This window comes from Rana temporaria, chromosome 3 (assembly GCF_905171775.1).
Source record: "Rana temporaria chromosome 3, aRanTem1.1, whole genome shotgun sequence".
NCBI lineage: Eukaryota > Metazoa > Chordata > Amphibia > Anura > Ranidae > Rana > Rana temporaria.
Window position 1 is genome coordinate 160,737,587 of NC_053491.1, and position 24,202 is coordinate 160,761,788.

At 41.1% G+C, this 24,202-nt stretch overlaps 1 protein-coding gene across 1 annotated transcript in view; it reads right to left on the minus strand.

Moving 5' to 3' along the window:
- The window catches only part of PTPRZ1 (protein tyrosine phosphatase receptor type Z1), a 291,887-nt gene that overhangs the window by 83,597 nt on the left and 184,088 nt on the right, over positions 1-24,202 (minus strand). The window contains 1 exon segment of the mRNA XM_040343736.1: positions 20,606-24,008. Within this exon segment, the coding sequence (XP_040199670.1) occupies positions 20,606-24,008 (3,403 nt within the window).

Sequence of the window (24,202 nt, forward strand, 5' to 3'; positions counted from 1 at the left end):
AAGTGACACCGTGAGAGACAAGGAGCCTAGCAATTAAACAAACCAGCTTAAGAGGGTCATTAACACTTAGGGGTTTTCCGCCATTTAACACATGTGCGAAGGTTTACCATTGTTTTAAAGCTGCTAGCTTATGTATACACTATGGGCCAGATTCAGGTAGATCGGTGTATACACTATGGGCCAGATTCAGGTAGATCGGTGCATCTTTGTGCCAGCGTAGCGCATCTCATATGCGCTACGCCGACATATCCCAGAGTGGCAAGCCGAGTATTCACAAAGCACTCGCTCCCTACGTTGCGCCAGCATAACGTAAATCATTCGGCGTAAGCCCACCTAATTCAAAGTAGGTGGACGGTGGGCGTGATCCATTTAAATGAACCGTGACCCCATGCAAATGATGGTCTGAACGAACGGCGCATGCGCGCGCATGCTCAGAATCACGTCGAACATACTCCCTAAGATACGACGGCTCAATGCCTATGAGGTGAACGTAACCTACGCCCAGCCCCAATTACGTACTACTACATAAACAACGTAAAATACGACGGGTGTTCCGTCGTCCATACCTTTGCATGGGATGCGCCTCCTTTAGGTGGAATAACTTTACGCCGGACGTATGCCTTACGTAAACGGCGTATAGTTCTGCGCCGGGCGCAAGTACGTTCGTAAATCAGCGTATCTCCCTCATTTGCATATTTGCAATGAGGCGGCCAGCATAAATATGCGCCCAAGCCTATTTTCAGGCGTATCTAGTTCTATGGGCACGGCGTATAGATACGACGGTGCACATTTACACTTACGCTGCGTATCTGTAGATACGTCGGCGTAAGTGCTACGTGAATCCGGGCCTATGTGTTGCATTGACATGCATAGGCCAAAAAAAGTTTATATCCATTTTCTTAACCCTCAAAGGGCCTTTGCTAGAAATGGCAGAACATTTCAATGCATGAGAAGGAATCTGTCTAAAATAATAATAAAAAAAAAAATGAAAGTGGAGACAAATAGGTCTGAAGCCAGCCTAATTTTACAATAGGATTGCGCTGACATCTGGTTTTGTAAAATGTTGGGTTTTCTTACATGAATTGTATAGGACTCAAAAATAAAATTTGTTTCCTGAGCCCAATATTATTCTAAAGTGTCAGTACCCCCACCAAAAAAAAAATGTGTTTCTGTGCCCTTTGTTTTTTTTATGAAAGTGGTTGTAAACCCTTATATATAGTAGGGAAAATAATTATTTGATCCCCTGTAGATCTTGTAAGTTTGTCCACCTACAAAGAAATAACAGGTCTATAGTCTTGATCATAGATGTATTTTAATGATAGAGACAGAATATCAACCAAAAATCGTGAAAAAAACATGACTTAGTACTTGGTGGATAAACCCTTGTTGGCAAGCACAGAGGTAAGACGTTTCTTGTAGTTGGTGACCAGGTTTGCACACATTTCAGAAGGGATTTTGGTCACTCTTCTTTACAAATCTTCTCTAAATCCTTAAGGTTTCTTGGCTGTCTCCTGGCAACTTAAAATTTCAGCTCCCTCCATAAATTCTCTATATGACTAAGGTCTGGAGTCTGACTAGGCCACTCCATGACCTTAATGTGTTTCTTCTTGAGCCACTTCTTTGTTGCCTTTGTTTTGGGGCATTGCCATGCTGGAAGACCCATCCATGACCCACCTTTAGTGTTCTGGCTGAGGTAGGAAGGTTCTCATCCAATATTTTACAATACATGGTCTTGTCCATTGGCCCCTCTATGTGGCAAAGTTGGCCTGTACCTGTAGCAGAAAAACAGCTTCAAAGCATAATGTAGGGATAGTGGGCCAGATTCACAAAAAATTGCGGCCGTGTAACGTAACCCATTTACGTTACACCGCCTCAAGTTTTCAGTGTAAGTGCCCGATCCTCAAAGCACTTACCTGGAAACTTGCGGCGGTGTAACGTAAAGTCGTCCGGCGCAAGCCCGCCCAATTAAAATGTATTTAAATTAGGCGCGCCCCCGCGCCGGACGTACTGCGCATGCTCCGTCTTGAAATTCCGGCCGTGCTTTGCGTGCAGTGACGTCATTTTTTCGAACAGGGACGTGCGTAGCGTCCATTCGTATTCCCGGACGTCTTACGTGAAAACAAAAAAAATTTGAAATTCGACCCAGGAACGACGGCCATACTTTAACATGGCTCGACTAAAGTTAAGCAATGTTAAAGCAGGTGTAAATTTGCGACGGGAAAAATTTACTAGCGACAACGTAACGACGGGAAAAAACTTTGTGGATCGCCGTAACTGCTCATTTGCATACCCGACGCTGGAATACGACGCAAAATCCCCCCAGCAGCGGCCGAAGTATTGCATCCTAAGATCCGACGGTGTAAGTCAATTACACCTGTCGGATCTTAGGGCTATCTATGCGGAACTGATTCTATGAATCAGCCGCATAGATACGACAGGAGATACGACGGTGTATCAGGAGATACGCCGTCGTATCTCCTCTGTGAATCTGGCCCAGTGTTCTTAGGGTCCTAGTCAGCATTTTACTTCCCCCAAACACAGCGAGTCGAGTTAATGCCAAAGAGCCCAATTTTGGTCTCATCTGACCACAGCACTTTCTCCCAATCCTTCTCTGAATCATTTAGATGTCCATTGGCATGACTGTACATGTGCCTTCTTGAGGAGGGGGATTTGCCATGTTTGGAGGAAGAAAAATGCTGACTATAACACTAAGAACCCCATCCCTACAGTCAAGCATGGAGGTGGAAACATTATGCTTTGGGGTTGTTTCTTTGCTAAAGGTACAGGCCGACTCTGCTGCATTGAGGGGCCAATGGGCAGGCCATGTATTGCAAAATCTTGGATGAGAACCCTTTTCCCACAACCAGAACACTGAAGGTGGGTCGTATATGGGTCTTCCAGCATGACAATGACTGAAGGCAACAAAGAAGTGGCTCAAGAAGAAGCACAATAAGGTAAGGCCAGCCAGGCTAGCCAGTCTCCAGATCTTAATCCTATAGAAAATTTATGGAGGGAACTGAAACTTTGAGTTGCCAAGAGACAGCCAAGAAACCTTAAGGATTTAGAGAAGATCTGTCAAGAAGAGGGAACCAAAATCCCTCCTGAGATGTGTGCAAACTTGGTCACCAGCTACAAGAAACGTCTTACCTCTGTGCTTGCCAACAAGGGTTTCTCCACCAACTACTAAGTCATGTTTTGCTTGGGGATCAAATACTTATTTTACTCACTGAACTGTAAATCAATTTATAACATTTGTTTTATGTGGGGTTTTTTTCTGGATTTTTGGTTGATATTTTCTCTACATCATTTAAAATACACCTATGATACAAATTATAGACTCTGAGGGCCAGATCCAGAGAGAGAGTACGCCAGCGTATCTACTGATACGCCGGCGTACTTTCAAATTTCCCGCGTCGTATCTTTAGTTTGAATCCTCAAACCAACCAAGATACGACGGCATCTGGGTTCGATCCGACAGGCGTACGGCTTCGTACGCCTTTGGATCGTAAATGCAATACTTCAGCGTCCGCTGGGTGGAGTTCGCGACGTTTTCCGCGTCGGGTATGCAAATTTGCTTTTTCCGACTATCCACGAACGTACGCGCGGCGGTCACATTCTCTTACGTCGTCTCTAGACGGCTTTTTCCGGCGTATAGTTAAAGCTGGTATTTTGCGGTGTATAGTTAGACTTGCCATGTTAAGTATGGCCGTCGTTCCCGCGTCGAAATTTGAATTTTTTTTTTGCGTAAGTCGTCCGTGAATAGGGATGGACGTAATTCACGTCTAAGTTAAAAAAATGACGTAGTTGCGACGTCATTTAGCGCAATGCACGGCGGGAAATTTAGGGACGGCGCATGCGCAGTTCATTCGGCACGGGGACGCGCTTCATTTAAATGAAACACGCCCCCTACTCGCCGATTTGAATTACGCGCCGACATATACACTACGCCGCCGTAACTTACGGCGCAAATTCTTTGTGGATTCGAAGAATTCAAAAGTAAGTTACAGCGGCGTAGCGTATCTCACATACGATGCGCCTATCTAAATGTATGTGGATCTGGCCCTTAATTTCTTTGAAAGTAGACAAACTTACAAAACCTGTAGAGGATCAAATAATCATTTTCCCCACTGTATACCCACTGAAGTGACTAGCCTCAAGTGATACACAGAGATGAAACAATTCTGCCTACTTAAATTGTACCTGTTTATTTACATCCCTTTATTCTTAACAGCCTCCTAAAGCATACATTTTACACAGCTTTTTTTTTTAGCTCAAGAAGGTACGGGATGGGGATTTGATGTCGCATACAGCACGACATAGAGCAGATAGCTGAAAGTAATGTGACACTGGAGGAAATGGACCCCCCCCTGACACTGTGCAGTCTCATAGGGGAACATACACAGCTGAGGCTGTTAGTCACCTGCTGTGCGTTGGAGAGGGGTCAAGGACTTCTCCCAGCATAGATAAGACAGATGAACAGATAATTACTAATTATTTGTAAAGCGATTCCTCTTTTAACTAATTGTTGATGGCATGCCCTATACTTGAGATAGTAGCATGCTCTCTTGGTTTACAAACAATTTAAAGCGACCCCAGGAGGTTGAAATGAATGTTAATTTGCATGGTTCCTACACCATCTAGTCAGTCAAGCAAACATTTTTTTCGCCATTTCAAAAAAGCACAAGTCATTTTCATTAGATTTAATGAAGGGCTGTACTTGAAGAGGGTATTAACGAGTGAATTATGTAAAAAACAGAAAGTACGCTCATCTATGAATATCAGGGCCAGATTAAAAAATACCGAAAAAAGAAAGCAAGTAATAAGGTAAATATTAGCACATTTCCCTGCTGTCCCTGAAAAGGGATGTCACATGAACTAGTTGGCCCAGATAGTAAAACCCTGGGCCAAGACAATTAGATTTCAATTGATCATATTGCTTATGTTCGCACACTGTGTACCAGAACATTTGATCACACAGATGTCTGCACAGTGGGGGGCATGTCTGTGTAGAGATCTGCAATGTCTTCTTGCATAAAAATATTTCAGGTCCTTCTGTCAAAATTGGTTACCACTACTATGTACTAATGCATACTATGTATGACCATGCCAAGGAGTCTTTGGAAATGTATATTCACACCACTGTTCTTCAGCAGTCACTGTGTATAAAGTGACAAGGTTCAGTACACAGAGCTTTTTTCTGTTATGCATATACTGAAAAAAATGCATCTAACTGATCTAAGATGTAAGACATTGTTTTGCAAGTCAATGGCTGAGGCACACTAATAGACAAGCTAGCAAAAGCCATTGACAGACTTATACATGTGTATGAACCACTATGCATATAGTGTAAGGGGATCAAGGATTCTTTGCATGTCAAATATCATGGAATGTGTTATATCAGCTGCATCATGGATACAATAGACCGTCTGTTAAAAAAAAAAACGCTAAACATAATTGCTGGCTTCCCACCTATGGGTTACGGAAATTGCCTATTTTTTTAATGGCACCTCAACGTACATAGACAATAGTTGGTAACGCCAGCACACTAGAAGGCACGTGCTGCATATTTTGGAGCACCACCTTGACAAAAATAGTACAGTTCACGTTTTTAAATGCATTGAGGTGCACTGTCAGCCCATTCAAAATGAATGAGCTGCCCTAATGCCGCGTACACACAATCATTTTTCGGGTTCTAAAAAATGATGTTTTTCAGGCTCTAAAAAAACGAAGTTTTTTTCAACTTGATCATTAAAACGGCCTTGACTACACACGATCGTGAAAAAAAAATGCTCTAGCAAAGCGCGGTGACGTACAACACGTACAACGGCACTATAAAGGGGAAGATCCATTCGGATGGCGCCACCCTTGGGGCTGCTTTAGCTGATTTTGTGTTAGTAAAAGACGATTCGCGCTTTTCTGTCTGTTACTGCGTGATGAATGTGCTTACTCCATTACGAACGGTAGTTTTTAGAACCCGAAAACTGCTCTAAAGCCCACACACAATCGTTTTTAATGACATTAAAAAAAAACTTCATTTTTTAGAACCCGAAAAATGAACGTGTGTACGCGGCATAACACATCAAGCCTCAGGACAACACATGTGTTAAAACACACACACACACACAAGTGTGAATCGGCCCAAAAAATGAAAGATTAGACAACAGTTTAATAAAAGTTTTTTTTAAATGCCTTTCGTCATCAATAGGACGTTCTCAATAGGACGTTCTCAACGTTCCCATTGAGAACGTCCTATTGATGACGAAACGCATCTGGTAGGACGTGCAGTGACGTCACCACGCAAAGGAGGAAGGGCTCCTAGAGTTTGCCGGCCGGCACTTTCGTTTTACATGCTGTTTTTTTACTGATGTTTGTAAGTACGCTTACGTTTTTAATAAATGCCACATTTTATATGGAATTATGCTATGGTGCACCTTCTTTTTTCATTCATAACATCGGATGAGCCTGAGATCGTGCCTGGCGTTTCCCTGGGACCTGTCTCCCCCTGTAATCCTGTGAGTCCATAAAGGCCGCGGCTGGGTTATAGCCGACTGCATAGAAAGCTTGACCTCTGGTAAGCGGTCTTGCATCTTTGGTGAAGGGATCACTTTATTATCATAATACCTGTCACTTTGGTGGTGTGAACTTCCTGGACCTCATATTTGCATGAACTGTATTATCATTGGAGATTTATGCTGGAATATCATTATCTATGGACTTGACTTATATTATATCCTGATAATTTTATTTGTTTAAAATTTTTGACGCGACTCTGTTTCTTTTGTAATGAGGGCTTATTGTTTGAGTTAGAAGTTGATTGGCTACCTTACACAGCTGAACCAGATTCCGAGTGCTCTGGGTTTAGTAAATATCTCCCCCAGTAATATGCTTTTAACTATGCACCTAAAGCCTTGTACACACGATCAGATTATTCGATGGTAATTGTGTGATGGCAGGCTGTTGTCGGAAAATCCGACCATTTGTACGCTCCATTGGACAATTGTTGTTGGCTTTTCGGTCAACAAATGTGGGGTAGCATGCTTTAAAATTTTCTGCCAACAAATGTGTGTTGGAAAATAGTTGGAAACAACTGCGCTAAGGTAAGAAATCGGGATTAATAAGCAGCAATTAGGTTGTGTATAAACAAAGATAATAAATAAGAAAGAAAATAATTGCGCTAAACCCAAATACACACTCGTATTAAACAAGTGTATGTGAAGACCATTGTATCTATAAATGAATGATCCAATGGAATCATGAAGTCAGGGTTACCTACCCTGCTGATAATGGTATATAGAAACCCAGTGATCAACAACATGAGCAGTGATAAACCATAACTTCAAAATAATTAAGGTAAAAAATAACAATATTAGTGTTAGAAAGTCCATAAAGTCCAAGACTAATTTTAAAATTAGATAGTAAGTCCATATGATGGATAAAGACACCCGTGAAAATTCCAGAAATATTGTAGTTAATACACCAGACGTGAATCCTCCACCGATCATGCAGCTGCTTACCAGAAATCTGGGTCCTGCCGGACCACTATCCACATATCTCTCAACCAGAGATTTTGTAAGGCAGTAGTAACTCCTTCACTTGCACTAAACCACTCCGTGCTCAACGAGGGATATAGAAGACAACAAGACAGAGCTCCACATAGCATAAATCCGGGTAATTTATTTTAAAAAACAGTAGTAAGCATATATACATACAACTCACATTTAGGTTGAATAAACCAGCATTTGGCCTGTAACGCCGGCCGGACGTGTCCAGGAACAAAAGAAGGCCACTCGCTTGGAGGAATGAAGGGGATGGCGTCCACACGTCACTCAATCCACCCGACGCGTTTCGTGACAAGATCACTTCGTCTCGGGGTACCCCGAGACGAAGTGATCTTGTCACGAAACGCGTCGGGTGGATTGAGTGACGTGTGGACGCCATCCCCTTCATTCCTCCAAGCGAGTGGCCTTCTTTTGTTCCTGGACACGTCCGGCCGGCGTTACAGGCCAAATGCTGGTTTATTCAACCTAAATGTGAGTTGTATGTATATATGCTTACTACTGTTTTTTAAAATAAATTACCCGGATTTATGCTATGTGGAGCTCTGTCTTGTTGTCTTCTATATCCCTCGTTGAGCACGGAGTGGTTTAGTGCAAGTGAAGGAGTTACTACTGCCTTACAAAATCTCTGGTTGAGAGATATGTGGATAGTGGTCCGGCAGGACCCAGATTTCTGGTAAGCAGCTGCATGATCGGTGGAGGATTCACGTCTGGTGTATTAACTACAATATTTCTGGAATTTTCACGGGTGTCTTTATCCATCATATGGACTTACTATCTAATTTTAAAATTAGTCTTGGACTTTATGGACTTTCTAACACTAATATTGTTATTTTTTACCTTAATTATTTTGAAGTTATGGTTTATCACTGCTCATGTTGTTGATCACTGGGTTTCTATATACCATTATCAGCAGGGTAGGTAACCCTGACTTCATGATTCCATTGGATCATTCATTTATAGATACAATGGTCTTCACATACACTTGTTTAATACGAGTGTGTATTTGGGTTTAGCGCAATTATTTTCTTTCTTAACAAATGTGTGTTGTCTGATTATCCAATTGTGTGTACACAAGTACTTTGGACAACTCCAAAGTACAAACAGGCATGCTCAGAAGCAATGTTTACCATAACACATTAGCAGAAGTTGCCCAAAGGGTGGCGCTAAAGAGCTGAAAAACCATGTTGTTTTGCATTTGTTGGCCAACAATTCTTTTCCGTTTGTATGCAATACAAGTTCGCGCCAACGCCCTTCAGACAAAATTCCTACACTTTGTCCGCAGAAAATCTGATCGTCTGTATGAGGTTAGAGAGTCTATAAATCTGATAAAACTTTCCCTGATTGCCATAATATTAGATGCTTGATAAGCTTGATAATAGGTAAAACTGTACCAAAGCCATCTTTTGAATCAGCTGCAAAAACAAGATCAATAGATGATACTAATTTGTACAGTAACAGACCACTCCTAGCCATGTCTTGGGGGAACCAGCTGTCAGCCATGTAAGATGCTCTTGGCCAACTATTTCATTACCTTGATAAAAGGGGTGTCTGCTTATGTTCCCTTCCTTCCTATATATAAGTATGAAAAGGCAGCCAGTCCAGGCCTGTGTGCTTACACTCACACCATCCAATCACACATTAGCATTTAGCAATTATCACCAATGTCAGTAAAACAAAAACTACCACTTGCTTTTCTTTTTCTTTTTTACAATTACCGTTGCAAAATTTTCTATAACTTTGCAGCAATCTGGAATAATTAATAATCTGACATCTCCTAAATGTATCATTTATCACCAATGTCAGTAAAACAAAAACTACCACTTGCTCTTTTTCTTTTTCTTTTCTTTTTTACAATTGCCATTCATAGACTTTCTTTAGCTGTGCAGCAATCTGGAATAATTAATAAGCTGACATCTCCCTAAATTGCTGGCTGATGATCAGAATTTCACTGTACTTCATTTTATAATTTTCAATTATTTTCAATTTCAGTTATTAAGGTCTACAAAAAACGTCAAGTGTATTTCTATACTTTTTCTGTATGATATCCTATCGTAATGACTGAGCTATAGTTATTATTACTTTGCTATTGTATGGAAGACAGCACCATCTAGTGGAAACAGCAAAATATTACTAATACACCAGCAAGCTTTTCCACTAAATAATAAAAATAATCATTTGTAGGGAAAAAGTTCTCTTACAAGTTGACTTATGAAACATGTGCCAGCACATAAAAGTAAGGAAATCGTAATAGGGCTACAGGGTCTGGGGGTGAACTTCTTGAAGCCTGTGATGTGCAAATGAATGTCAGCTTTCACAAGGCAGTTTTTAATTTTTTTAGAGTCTGCAGTGGATATCTCTAGTAACATTGGTCAAATCAACAGAATACTGACAAAGGGGCCTATGATGGACTGGGGCGCTGGGGAGTATTGAGCAGGCAGAATGTACACCGTGGGGGTTATTTACTAAAGACAAATCCACTCTGCACACCAAGTGCACTTGAAAGTGGACTTGGAAGTGGAGTCACTGTAGATCCGAGGGGGACATGCAAGGAAAATAAAAAACAAAATTTTAGCTTGCACATGATTGGATAATAAAATCAGCAGAGCTTCCCCTCATTTCAGATCTTCCCCTCAGATTTCCAGCGACTGCATTTCTAAGTGCACTTTGAGAGGATTTGCAAAGTGGATTTGCCTTTTGTAAAAAAAAAAACCTTGTATTAATGTGATGAAATAATTTATTGTGTGAACCCTCTTAGAAATTCTTTAGTAAATCGGGGGCATTGGCTGTATGTAATACTTAAAGTGATACTTTAACACCCTACAAACTCCCCCTCACCCCAGTCCTCGCTGTATTTCCCCCTTTTTTCCCCCTTCTTCCATGAAGGAGTGATTAGATTGCCCTGTCGAATTAAGAGGGAGAAGAGTGTGAATTTCAAATTCCTGGACCACTACATTGGCTGATGGGCATTGACAACTCACTAACCAACTGTACTAAGTACAGCGGGTACCAGGAGATGGGGAGGGTGTAAGCTGTTCGTTCACTAGTTCACTATTTCATCTTTTCTGAAAAGGTGAAATAGCCCTTTAAAGACAACAATTCAGTGGTCAAATGTCAGCTGAAGTTTAATATTTTGTACCTTGTCAAGTGTCTGACCTCATCCACTGGGGTAAATTTACTAAAGCAGTAGAGATGGTTTACTTAGCAAGTTAAACGTTTGTTCACTTTGAGTACACATTAATATGCTGGCATTTTTTCCAATTTTACGTGAATATTTTTGGCTATTTAAAGTGAACACAGGTTTAACGTATTTAAAACCTCTCTAGGTTTACTATAACTATAAATAGTTTGTTTGTGCCAAGCTGGCCCAAACAAACAATTTTCTTTAATATTAGATGTGCCCTCTGGAAGTGTTATACAAACTATCCTCATCTCATACTGAGGAAGCTTTGCATTCATTCATAAATTACAAGACTTCCTATGAATGGATTTTGTTCCAGAAACGGAACAGGAAGTCCCCATACCACTGCTGGAGCACAGCACTGTATACAGTATGTAGTTGATGATTGTACAGCAGTCCCAGGGGTGCATCTATTATTAAAGGATTTACAGTAGTATATTTGGGCCAGCTTGGCTCAAATGAACTATTTATATTCATAGACAACCCAGGGTTAGGCTTTAACAACATTTATTTTTCAAAGTGAAATACACTTTCCCACAGTCCAAATCCCACAGTTTCTATGTTCAGATGATGCCATCTGTGATTTCCCTTCACTTCTTGTCCTATAGCTACAACAGGAAGTGATGGGAAACTTCTATAAATAATAGGGCAAATGAGGGCACAGAGGGCAATTAAAACCTGATAGATGTTCTAATCCCTCTCCGCTCTACCCAAAACTGAAAAAATAAGTTTTGCCTTTAAATTGTACTTTAAAGATGAATATTTTCTGCAAAGTCACAATTGTGACTTTTTTTAAGATTTATTCCCTAACAGTTTTTTGGTATGAATTTATTGGTGGGGACTTGAATTACATTTTCTGTCTTAAGCCAACCAGAATATAATAGTATTGAAGATACAATATGCGAGTTGCACAACATGTATCTTTCGGCTCATCCTTAGTTACAATCAGCCAAAATGTCTTAAACCTGTACTTTGTATGTAATGTTGCTGTCTGTAGCAGTCCTTTAGTGCCTTCACTTAATTTTTCAGTGTTACCTGTGGGCTTACAGACTGTTGGGGAGCTTTAAAAATACAAGCCAGTCCTCCTCCACTTCGTGGCAGTGCTCAGGCTTTGCACTTTGCTAGCTATGTTGTAAGTGACATGGGGCTTAGGATGCCCGCTAAACATCTTGACATATAGTTAAATGAACTTATACAGGTGTACTTCAAATCCATGATTGTGTATATATATATATATATATATATATATATATATATATATATATATATATATATATATATATATATATATATATATATACACACAGTGGGGGAAATAATTATTTGATCCCCTGCAAATTTTGTAAGTTTACCCACTTACAAAGAAATGAAGGGTCTATACTTTTTACCATAGGTGTATTTTAAAGATAGAGACAGAATATCAACCAAAAATCCAGAAAAAAGTACAAAAACTTGGTGGAGAAACCCTTGTTGGCAAGCACGGAGGTAAGACGTTTCTTGTAGTTGGTGACCAGGCTGGCACACATCTCAGGAGAGATTTAGGTCCACCCTTCTTTACAGATCTTCTCTAAACCCTTAGGGTTCCTTAGCTGTCTCTTGGCAACTCAAAGTTTTAGCTCCGTCCATACTTTTTTTTATAGGATTAAGGTCTGGAGACTGATTAGGCCACTCCATGACCTTAATGTGCTTCTTCTTGAGCCACTCCTTTGTTGCCTTGGCAGTATGTTTTTGGTCATTGTCATGCTGGAAGAACCATTCATGACCCATCATGAGTGTTCTGGCTGAGGGAAGAAGGTTCTCATCCAAGATTTTACAATACATGGCCCCTCATTACGGCAAAGCCTGTACCTTTAGCAGAGAAAGAGCCCCAAAGCATCACGTTTCTACTTTGGTTCCTGACTGTAGGGATGGTGTTCTTATGGTCATAGTCAGAATTTTTCTTCATACAAACACAGAGAGTCGAGTTAATGCCAAAGAGCTTAATTTTGGTCTCATTTGACCACAGCGCTTTCTCCCAATCCTTCTCTGAATCATTTAGATGTTCATTGGCATGACTGTACATGTGCCTTCTCGAGGGGGAGGACTCGCCATGTTTGGAGGGAGAAAAATTCTGACTACAACCCTAAGAACACCATCCCTACAGTCAAGCACGGAGGCAGAAACATTATGCTTTGGGGCCAATGGACAGAGCCATGTTTTATAAAATCTTGGATGAGAACCTTCTTCCCGTCTTTCAGCATGACAATGGCCCAAAATATACCACCAAGGCAACAAAAGAATGGCTCAAGAAGAAGCACATTAAGGTCATGGAGTGGCCTTGCCAGTCTGTCATATAGAAAATCTATGGAGGGAGCTGAAACTTTAAGTTGCCAGAAGACAGCCAAGAAACTTTAAGAATTTAGAGAAGATTTGTAAAGAGAAGTGGACCAAAATCCCTCCTGAAATGTGTGCAAACTTGGTAACCAACTACAAGAAACGTCTTACCTCGGTGCTTGCCAAAAAAGGGTTTCTCCACCAAGAACCAAGTCATGTTTTGTCTGGGGATCAACTAGTTATTTTACTCACTGCAATTCAATTTATAACATTTGTATTGTGTGTTTTTTTCTGGATATTTGGTTAATATTCTGTCTCTATCATTTAAAATACACCTATGATAAAAAATATAGACCCTATATTTCTTTGTAAGTAGGCAAACTTACAAAATCTGCAGGCAGTCAAATACTGTATTTATCGGTGTATAACACGCACCTTTTCCCCCTGAAAATAGAGGGCAAACTGTACCTGCGTGTTATACGCCAATATTTTTTTTTTAACAACTAGGGCAGGGATCGGGCGGTCCGCCCCGGGTGCCACCCATTGGGGGAGTGTCAGGCTGGCTTTCCTGCCTCTCCTGGCCTGGGACAGCACTGCCATACTTTAAAGTTAAGAATACATTACTGGCAGCTCCTTCTTTATACACCGCTCCTCCTGTGTCACTCTACATATAAATCGAAGCCTCTAATACCTCAATTAATTCTGCTCGTTCAGGCCGCTCTCCTTCTCCGCCCCGCCTCCTACTCGAGTGTAGCTTTTGATTGGTGAAGGAGAGCGGTCATGTGACCATCAATAAAGCAGCTCATGAGAGCAGTCACATGACCAGGTCCATGATAGAGCGGCGTTAATTGAGGTATTTAGAAGCTTTTATTTACAATGACAGTGACACAGGAGGAGAGGTATATCAGAAAGGGCTGACAGTGAAGTTTTCTCAACTCTAGAGCAGAGCTTTTTTTCTCAGAAAATAGGTGCAGGAACTCAAATACGACCCGTTCAGATTTCACAAACAGTAGAAGGGTCTTAAAGGGGCATTAAATACCAGAATTGCATTACATGCAGAGTGCAGAGTTCAGGGAGTCACACACAGAGTGCAGAGCTGTCACTTGTAAACACAGAAACCAGACTTCTGTGTTTACAAGTGATTGTGGTGAGCAGGCACCAAAGTGTCTGAGCCAGAGGTGGTGGAACTGAGTTCCCCCAAGTTCCCCCTGAAAAAAAAGCCCTGCTCTAGAGTATGCTGGCAATGCTGTCCCAGGAGACTGGGGGTTTATAATGAAAAAAGGCTGTGTGATGTGTAGGGAAAGGGGTCAGTGTAATGTGCAGGGGGTCCATGTGCTGTGCAGGGGGTCCGTGTGCTGGGGATCCGTGTGCTCTGCAGGGGGTCCATATGCTGTGCAGGCGGTCCGTATGCTGAGCAGGGGGTCCGTATGCTGTGCAGGGGTTCAGTGTACTATGAAGGGGGCTGTGGAAAGATTTTTTCCTGAAATGTCCCTCTTAAAGCGGAGGTTCACCCAAATAACATGTATATAAGATCATATTCTGGGGGGGCGTGGCCGACCGGCGATGGAGAAAGCAGCTTGAACGGCTAGCTCGTCAGCCCAGGGGAATTAGACAGTGACCACAGCCTGTTGGAGACGTGATCCATAGCCATCCTACTACAGGAACCCTCCCGGACCATGGCAGCCACATCGCGGAAGAGGTTTACCGAGTACAAACCTCAGAAGCTGACAGTGTTTGCTTTCAAACCGGCGGAGGTCAGCTTTCAAACCACGCCGCGGGACTCATACACGGATCTGCCGGATGAAATCCCGGCTGATCCATTCACTCCTGTACCCTCAGACCAATTAGAACACCCCCCAGAGGGTGATCCACTCACGAGGAGCCCAGCCAAGGCAAAAATGCGGCTAGACACGCCGCCCCGCCGTCCGCCACAGCCTGAAATCGAGGCCCAGGCTTTTAATCCCCTCACATCAAACCAGGCCCTGCACTCCTCCATGGCCTCATTCCCTACCTCTGGGCAGCCTGTTCTTGACTCAACACTCAAAGACATGCTTCTGTCGCTACAGACATCATTAATGTCTGATTTCTCCTCCTTATTCCACAAAGTTAATGCAGATATTCACTCCCTAGACAGCAGAGTGTCTCGAGTGGAAGAAAATATGTCTGACTGTGTTTCTACTGTTAATGGAGTCATTGATATGTGTGAGGATATCAGAGAAGATCAGAAATGGATGCGTGCTAAGTTAGCAGATTTAGAAGACAGGACTCGAAGGAACAACATTAAGCTGAGAGGGGTTCCTGAATCCATATTGCCTGCTGACCTGCCCAAATATGCGAGAGGAGCTTATGCACCTAATCCTGCCTGACGCACCCCCTAGAGATCTACTAGTGGACAGAATCCACAGGATTGCCAAACCATCTCATCTGGCGGCCACAGTACCAAGAGATATTTTAATGAGGGTGCATTTTTTTCACGTGAAAGAAAGTATCATGCTAGGCCTCAAGACTAAGAAACCTCTTCCGCCACCATTTACGGATGTTCAACTTCTTCCGGACCTCTCCAAATTTACTCTACAACTACGTAGACAACTCAATTCAGTGACCAAAGGCCTCCAGAATCACAAAATACAGTACAAATGGCGCTACCTGGCGACACTGCTTATCACCAAAGATGGCGAGTCTTACATTGTCACGATCTTGAGAAAGGCCTCAAATTACTCCAGGCTTGGGGCATCATCACAGACCCGCCTGCGCCCCTGCCGCAGAGAAGCAGCAGATCCTCAACTCGCAACTCTCCGGAACACACTACTACCGAGATGGCCTGATGTTTTACTTTTGGTTTTCCTAAAGGCACATTGCATTGATTACCCATTCCCCTGGGTTTTGATGATCTGATATAGATCACTTTCACTTGTTATCTTTACACTTGTCCGCCCGTGTTTGGACTCTCTTTGACCCCCACCTAGAGGCGCCAGAGCTGCTAGCTCATCCTCTGTTTAACCGCCTGAGCATTTCTTGAGTTACATTTGTTCCACATTTTACTTTATGTTGACAGTGTGCAGTATATGATCTCTTTTATTGAACCCCTGACCTTTGGATTCCTTCCAGCGAATCACATACTTTAGCAAACTAACATATTGCTCTTTTCACAGCTCTTCAGATCTTATTGCAGGACTAGTTGGGACCGAATCCGAATGCCCACTTCATCACCGCTTCTACGAATCCGAGCCTAAGTGTGCTGCACCAAACTGTAAGTTCTTGCCTTACACAGTCACACCTGACGCCAAAATGCCAATTTCACTCCTGTCACTCAATGTCAACGGCCTAAACCACCCCGTCAAAAGACACTCACTCTGAAAGACTGTTGAGGCCCTTCAGAGTGATATTGTATTCATACAGGAAAATCATTTACTTCAACCTGACTGGAGGCTATGCACTAATCGCTGATTACCACAGATTTACCATGCCTCATACTCCTCCAAATCCAGAGGTGTTATGATTGCGATCAGAGCCTCACTGGACTTCCAACAACTTGAAATTTTCCTTGACCCCGAGGGCCGATACATTATTTTGGTGTGCCCTGAACGTGCATCAAATCCGATTCTTACGTAAAGTTCTTAGACTGACCAAGCCTCTAAAAAAGGGTCAACTCATAATCTGCAGAGACTTTAATCTAGTCCCGGACCTTTCTCTGGATTCCACCTCTGCCGCCAAATGGAGACCATCCCCACTATAACACCTCAGACCCTTTGGGGGCAAATAGAACTCTCCCTCCTTCACAGCAAAAGCTTGAAAGCCTGGGTGATGAGCATCCTGTTGGGACCAAGAGTACCCACATCTCTCCTACCAACAATGAGAGCAACTGCTCTAGCCTGGAACAAACTTATCACTCGCACGGAGGACAACTCCTCCACTTCCCAGTTCCAAATACACATGACCGAGTTTCTCGGCAAAAACCAGCAAGAACCTTGCTGGGAGATATTTTTTTGCAGAGGAAACCGGTCGTGTACATTTTCGTCGAGGAAACTGTCGAGAACCTCGACGAGCCAAAAAGAGAGCAAGTTCTCTATTTTCTCGACGGGAGTCTGATTTGGCTCGTCGAGATCCTCGACGGTCTGGTTTTCAATGAGAAACTCGGCAACTGTATGCTAAGAAACCCGCACTTGCTCAGATTAAAGTATGAGACGGGAGTAAAAGTAGCATTTGTAATGGAGATAACACATTTTTAAAGCTGTAACAGACTGAAAAGTGCAAATCGTCTCTTACCAAACTTTTATTTAACACGCAAACACATGAAATTAGCAAAAGCAGCCCCAAGAGTTTAGCCAGTGGAATCAAACTTCCCCTGCCATTGTATGTGTTGTATGTCACCGCGTTTGAGAACGAGGAGATTTTGGCTTGACTGTGTGTACGCAAAGCAAGCTTGGGAAGTGTTTAAAATCACATGACTGAAAATGTTAGATATGTTCTGACTTGATCTGAAGAAGGGCGTTAGCATGTAAGCCCGAAACGGACATCCATGTCTAAATTTTTTTAATACTTTTTTGGTATGTAACCTTTACGAGAGTATTTGGAAAAATAAAATCATTTTAAGTACAACAACTCTTGAACTTTTTCTCATATATATATATATATATATATATATATATATATATATATATATATATATATATACACACACACATACTGTATACTGTTCTTCAATATTCTTTAAAAAGCTCTGAAGTAGAAAAAAATAAAATAAAATCATTAATAACCTTTATAAATGAATTCTGTGTAGCTTACCACTTAAAGTGCACGTTTATCTTTGTACATTTAAAAAAAAAAAATGGCTTAGCCAAGTCTCCTTCCCAGCAGAGGAGGTAAAAAAACATGTCATAAAGGTGAACATATACTTCTGTTGGAAGAATATTTGTGTGCACATGTGTGTACATGAACATATACAGTCTCTACAATGACTGTGGACCACAGAGGCCCAGTACAAGAGATAAGCTATCTTTAAAAGCAGACAGTCTGTCTGACGAATTGACTTGTCAGGTCAGCAATAGCATGTGACCAAATTTTTTACAAAGTGATTATGATTTTCACAACATAGATTGCCATGCTACAGTATTAAAGCAGACCTTTAACCTCATGCGGCGCTCTCCTCCTCTCCATCATGCTCCCCCTCTGCAGAGCTAATATTGTTTTTTTTGTTTGTTTTCTTGTTTTTTATTTCATCAAAGGCTCGGCCCGTCCCGCCCCCCAGTTTCCGGAATTCGCCTAAGTGGATGGCACGGTGCCCCCGGTGCCTCCTGGGATGTATGACATGCAGTCCCATTCAGCAAAGAGAAGGGGAGGCAGGTCTAGCGGTGCTTGTACCTACAAGAACCAAAAGCTGTCACAAACAACATGGCGGTGCCAAACCTGTGTAGCGGCTGCAGAGAGGAGGATCCCAGCAGCTCAAAGCTTGACCCGCTGGCTAGGAAAGTATGCTCTCTGTGCTGAAGAATGTAAAAAGTAAGCAGGGAAAAAAATGGAGGGGGGAGTGAAAAAGCTGCAGTTCCTCATTAACTAATTAACTATGGTATGTTTTTATAAAGGTACAGGTATCAGGGTTACACATGGAGATCTTACCAAGTTTACTACAAGATCCATTCATTAGCCATATTTCAAAAATATAAAAAAGGAAAGTTTACTGGCTTCTATGCTGATTTCTGTGAATTTAATACTTTTTACTGACCTGAGAAAATATAAAGATGAGGTGTTCTGACTGTCCCCTAATTTATATTGACCGTATGCTTGTTCAGGGTCTGTAACTCAGAAATATTGAAAATGGACACTTCTAGCATTCTAGAAGGTGGTATGCAATGGAAACCTCCATATGTCAGTTAAGATTGGTATACTTTAAGCTTGCTGTTGCAAGTGAACTTTTACACTGTATGCTTACCTTCCCATTATACACTGTTAATTACTATTATTTAAAAAAATAGTTTTAAGTATATTTTATGTCTTGTACAATATACAAAATATATTTAGGCAATCTTAACTGATCACAAGGAGTAGACAAAGTAAATTTCTTAGTGAAGGGTCTAGTTTTTCACTTAACATTTCAATTGAAAGATAGAAATGAAAAACAACTTGGAAATGTAACTAGTCTTGCTACTGACAGAAGGTAGAAGCACTAGTATATGTGTTATTGTGGATACATTTGCATTCTATGGAACTCTCAGGCATACAGGTGGAGATTTTTAACATCAAAGAACTAAACAAACCACAATATCAGTACCATTATGAAATAAAGCCAGATAAATCAGGGACAGAGAGGGTTCTCATAGTGAAACAGGGACATTAGCATGTATCTTGTGTTATATAACACTTCATATGTATGTGCATGCGTTGCAAATGTTGGCACACATCCTCTGTACAGAACACATGGGCTGTAAATTCGACAATTTTGAAAATACATATCTCATTTTAAATTATGTAAAAAGTTAGGAAACATTTGTAAATGTGTACTAAGGTTAAATTCCATACCTGCCTTAGCAATGTGGTTTGTACATTATATAATAATGTAAACACCAACCAAACACTTTTAGTAACAATAAAGCTCATGCATACCAACTGGAGAAAAAAGTGTCAGTGATGCCCAAAGTAACTAGTCCCATGTGATGGATACAACTTGATTACTCTGGCAATCCACTTTACTCTTTTTTCTTCTAGCATCTATAATATAACCAGAAATCTATTTCACGTGTGTATTAATGCCAATGAGGGTTGATGACACCTTTAAAAACAGTACAAACCTTTGTGTATCAGTAAATAAATGGAGGAAGTGTGGGATAAGTTCTCATATTGCAGATATAAGACACTTTGTAGTACATAAAAACATACCGTAAACTCACCCAATGTTCTGTATACATGTATAACCCTATGCATGGGGTAGCACCTTTTAATGTAGCAGAAAATCCACTATTTTATCAGGGCATGCTGCATGCATTTATATGTAACAATTGGTTGCATTGTTTGTTACAATGTTTAATGCGTTTATTTGATTAGAATCCAGAAGCAAAGGATAGCAAAGCAAGAAGACCCAGTTGCGAGAACACAGAAGAATTTTGCTGAAGCTAGTGCATCCAAAACCAAAGTAATTAAAAGAAGCGCAAGCTATGTTAGGAATCATCGTATTTTGTCAAGTTTAATATTACGATTTATTTTATGACATCAGTTACATCGCCAAAAAAAAAAAAAAAACACTATCTAACTCAAAAACAATACTGTATCTAAAAACCTGCAGTCATCCAAAAAAGAAAATCAGACTTACCAGGGACATGTCTAGACTGCTGGCTTGAAAGGATCTGTTAACTTGTACGTATTTAAAATTTTCTACAAACTGGAATGACTTCAAAATTTGCCACTCGTTCCAAGCACATACTCTTTTTTTTCTAGTTTTAAAAACACTGTTTCCATACTACATTAAAAATCTGAATATTGCCAATGTTTCACAAAAAAACATATAATAATAATTTCATTATATATGAGGCAATATCATAACCCTATTTTCTTCACCACTAACCTGCCTCAGACACGTTGGCTACTGTTGAACGATCACTAGTTACAGATGGAAGTGTTGACATTTCAGATCCAGGCGTTAAATCTGCTTTACCTGGTTCAACTGCAACCTCAAAGTCTTTGTCTCTGTCATTAAGGTCAGAAAAATTGAAATCTGTAGAAGTCTCATTATCACTAAGACTATCAGAGGTACTTTGACCCGAACCACTTTCTTCATCACCAGTCAGTACTGCCCAAGAATTTGATTCAGATGTATTTTCCACGGCCATGTACTCCGTCTGGATGCGGGTCTCCAGTAAAGTCATGTCACTCTGCTTCTTAGGTTCAGTGCTTGGGGTTGTAGAAAAGCTTCTTTCTTCAAAGTCTGGGCTTATTTGAATGTCCGATGCAGCTGTTGACAAGGCACTTCCTTCTTCTGCTGTCTCACTGAGCTCACTGAAGCTTAAATTATTCTTCGCCGATACAGGCTCTACATAACTACTAACATCAGCTACTACATTTTCTTGGGTTTCTGTATGTGATGTGGAATCTGTACTACCTACAACAAGATAACCATCATCCACTACAGAAGAGCCCGTTTTGGTATCAGAGCTGACAGTAGACAACACATCGGTTGGTGTTTGAGATGTAGCAGATAATACTGATAATGTGCTAGGACTCTCACTGTTTGGAGAATCAGCTGTAACAGAAACATATACATTTGGTAAAATATTATGATGGAGAACAGAATCTTTAGCTTCAGTATCAAGTGCAGAGTTGGATAACACACTGCCTTTAGAATATTGTGAAGACACAACAGAAATGCCATGCGTAGGATAAGCATATGGTGGAGTATGATAATAAAGGGTAGCATCTTGCTGGGTTAACGTATTGACAGGCAGCACTGGAGTAGAAACCGCATGAGATTTGGCAGAAAATAAAAAAGGCACAGTATCTACAGGCTGAACAGTTATGCCATTATCATGTGACAATGATACAATTTCATCTGAATTTACATTCGTGAAAAAATGAGGTTCAATGACATTTTCATGCAAGACTGACATTGTTTGCTCTGCGTAAGCAGGCTCAACAGAACTTGGGGACAAAGAAATATAAACAGACTGAACATATGTAGAATGCAACAAAGACTCAGCGGTAGCACCAACAGAAGAAGGCAGCAGCAGATAGCCAGTGTTAGCGCCTATGGAATGGTAACTGGATGTTTCATTCAACTCTCCAACACTGGGCACAGCCAAAGCAATGCTAGTATTAGGCAATTGTGAGGCCATTTGTGTTAGTGATTCATTGATGGCCTTTTCTGATGTTTCATTAAAGATTTCCTGAGTTGGCAAGGGAAGCATATCAGTAGAAGCAGAGACAGTTTTTGAGGCTGCAGCAAGCATAGCGTTAAGCAATATATCACCAGAGGTTGTTGTTACAGAATTCATTGGCTGAACAAGTAGCAGATTTTCTGACATTGCATTAATGTCAGCATCAAAATTCCTGGCAGTGGGTGGAGACACTGAATGGATGTCAGGTGAAGACTGGGTGTCCCTAATTACACTGGATGAAGAAAGGTCTGCCATGACTTCATGAATTGCACCTGAAGCTATTTCATCATAAGTGGATGTAGTCTGAGATCCAGTGTCATCTACGTTAGGGCTTGTGGTAATTGGCTTGCTTTGATTAAGATCAAGTGTGGTATATTTAACTTCAACTATTGTAGCAGCTGGGGTCTCATTATGGCTTTTCAAACCATCTATCCCATCAAAAAAGAACCCACTACCAGAGAATGTTTCTGAGTTCTCCCCATCCTGAATCATGGAGTGTGTAGGCTGAAGTAAAACATCCTCTGGTGTTATTACAGTACTTGGCTTAAGATACAGTTCAGTGCTAAGCTTTGTTATTAAGGTACCCTGGTGAAATACCCCCACAGAATCATGCAAGAACACCGATGAGTCAGAGGTAACAGTAAAGGTTTCTGTGGAAGCCATGTTATTAGACAAAGAATAGGCAGGTTCAGACACCACAGAAAGTGCATGCATCTTTAAATCAGTGCTTGGTGTTTCAAGTTGTGAAATAAACGGAACATTATTAAAGGTGTCACCCTCATGACCAAATGTTAACATCTCAGAAGCAGCATGAGCAGTCTGATGTGGTGTCACATCAGAATGATGAGTTTGGCTTGGCTGAACTAAAACACTGGTTTCAGGCAAGGCCAAAGAAACATGCAAAGAAAGTGTATCAGTTGCAACCGTCTGCGTGACTTGTGAAAACATTTCAGATACTGCATGATGGCGTAACACTTTACTAGCGGAGAAAGCGGAGGAAAATGTATGCAAACGTATGCCATCATTGGAAGACAAGGAAGGTTCGAATGATACATCGACATTGGGAAATACAGGAGTGACATGCAGGGTCGGACCAATATCTGAAGCGGCAGGGGTAGCTTTTAGGAACTGGTTACCAGACAACAAGGGGGTAACTAGAGGAATGACTTCACTAGTGTAGGAGGGTTGAAGACGTATCTCACCATTAAATATTGGTTGTGTTGTCTGAGCGAATACCTCACTTGGAGAAGCAGACCCATGTTGTCCAAAGCTTGGGGAGATAGGCTGAAATGTTTCAACTGGTGGAAAAGTAGAAGTTGAAAAGTAGGGTCTCTCTATTTCAGGAAGAACAGTAGATGGCTCTAGATCTTTCTTGCTTGGAGAAGAGGACAGTGGTTGTTGAGATGAAGATGATGCAATCTCAGATGTAGTAACAGAACTCATGTCTAGCTCCTTCTCAGGTTCAGGTTGGGAAGTAGCATTAAATGCTTTATATTTCTCATCACTCAATGTGCTTTTAATGACCTCATAGGCTCTCTCACTGGTAGATTCTTCTGGAGCTTGTGAGGAAACAGGATCTGTTGAAGATGCCTCATCTGATGTAAACGCTGCAGAAAGGGTAGTTACAGAAGTGTCACTAATAACATTCTGAGGTCTCAGGGAAGGCATTAAAATCTTATTTTTCCAGCTGGTTGTGGTCAGCAATAGATCATTAGTAGCACTGGTCTGGACATCATTTGCTGAGGGTGGTTTGATAGTGACAGAGTCATTAAGCATCCATATATCAACCCTACCTTTTAGCTCTGTGCTTTTTTTGTCTTCATCATCTTCCTTTTGTTCACTTGTTTTCAAAATATCTTTATACTTATCAGTAGTTGTAGCAACATATGTTTTGTATGTAGCTTGCAAGGTAGGATACAGCAAAGTTTTGAGACTATCATGCTCATGTAGCTGCAAAGTTTCTGGTGTTGTTTTATATGACTTGGAACTCTTTTCTACCAAATTGCGAACAGTTGGTTCTTGGGTCCCTTTTTCTTGCATTTGATTTTTGGTTCTAGTAGTGCGTGAAGTTAATTCATATGTGTCCTCATCGGTGTTCTGCAAAAGAACACAAAGATTTCATAATTCTTTCAAGAATATATATCCATACATAGATTTATAGACAAAATGTAACATAGCAAAGTATAATTCTATTATTGCCTTTTATCTATTGAAATGTATTTCTCTTTTGTGAAATCACTATAAATTAAGTGAATCCATTGGGGCCCCTCAGGTTATCAGAACTAGTGTCC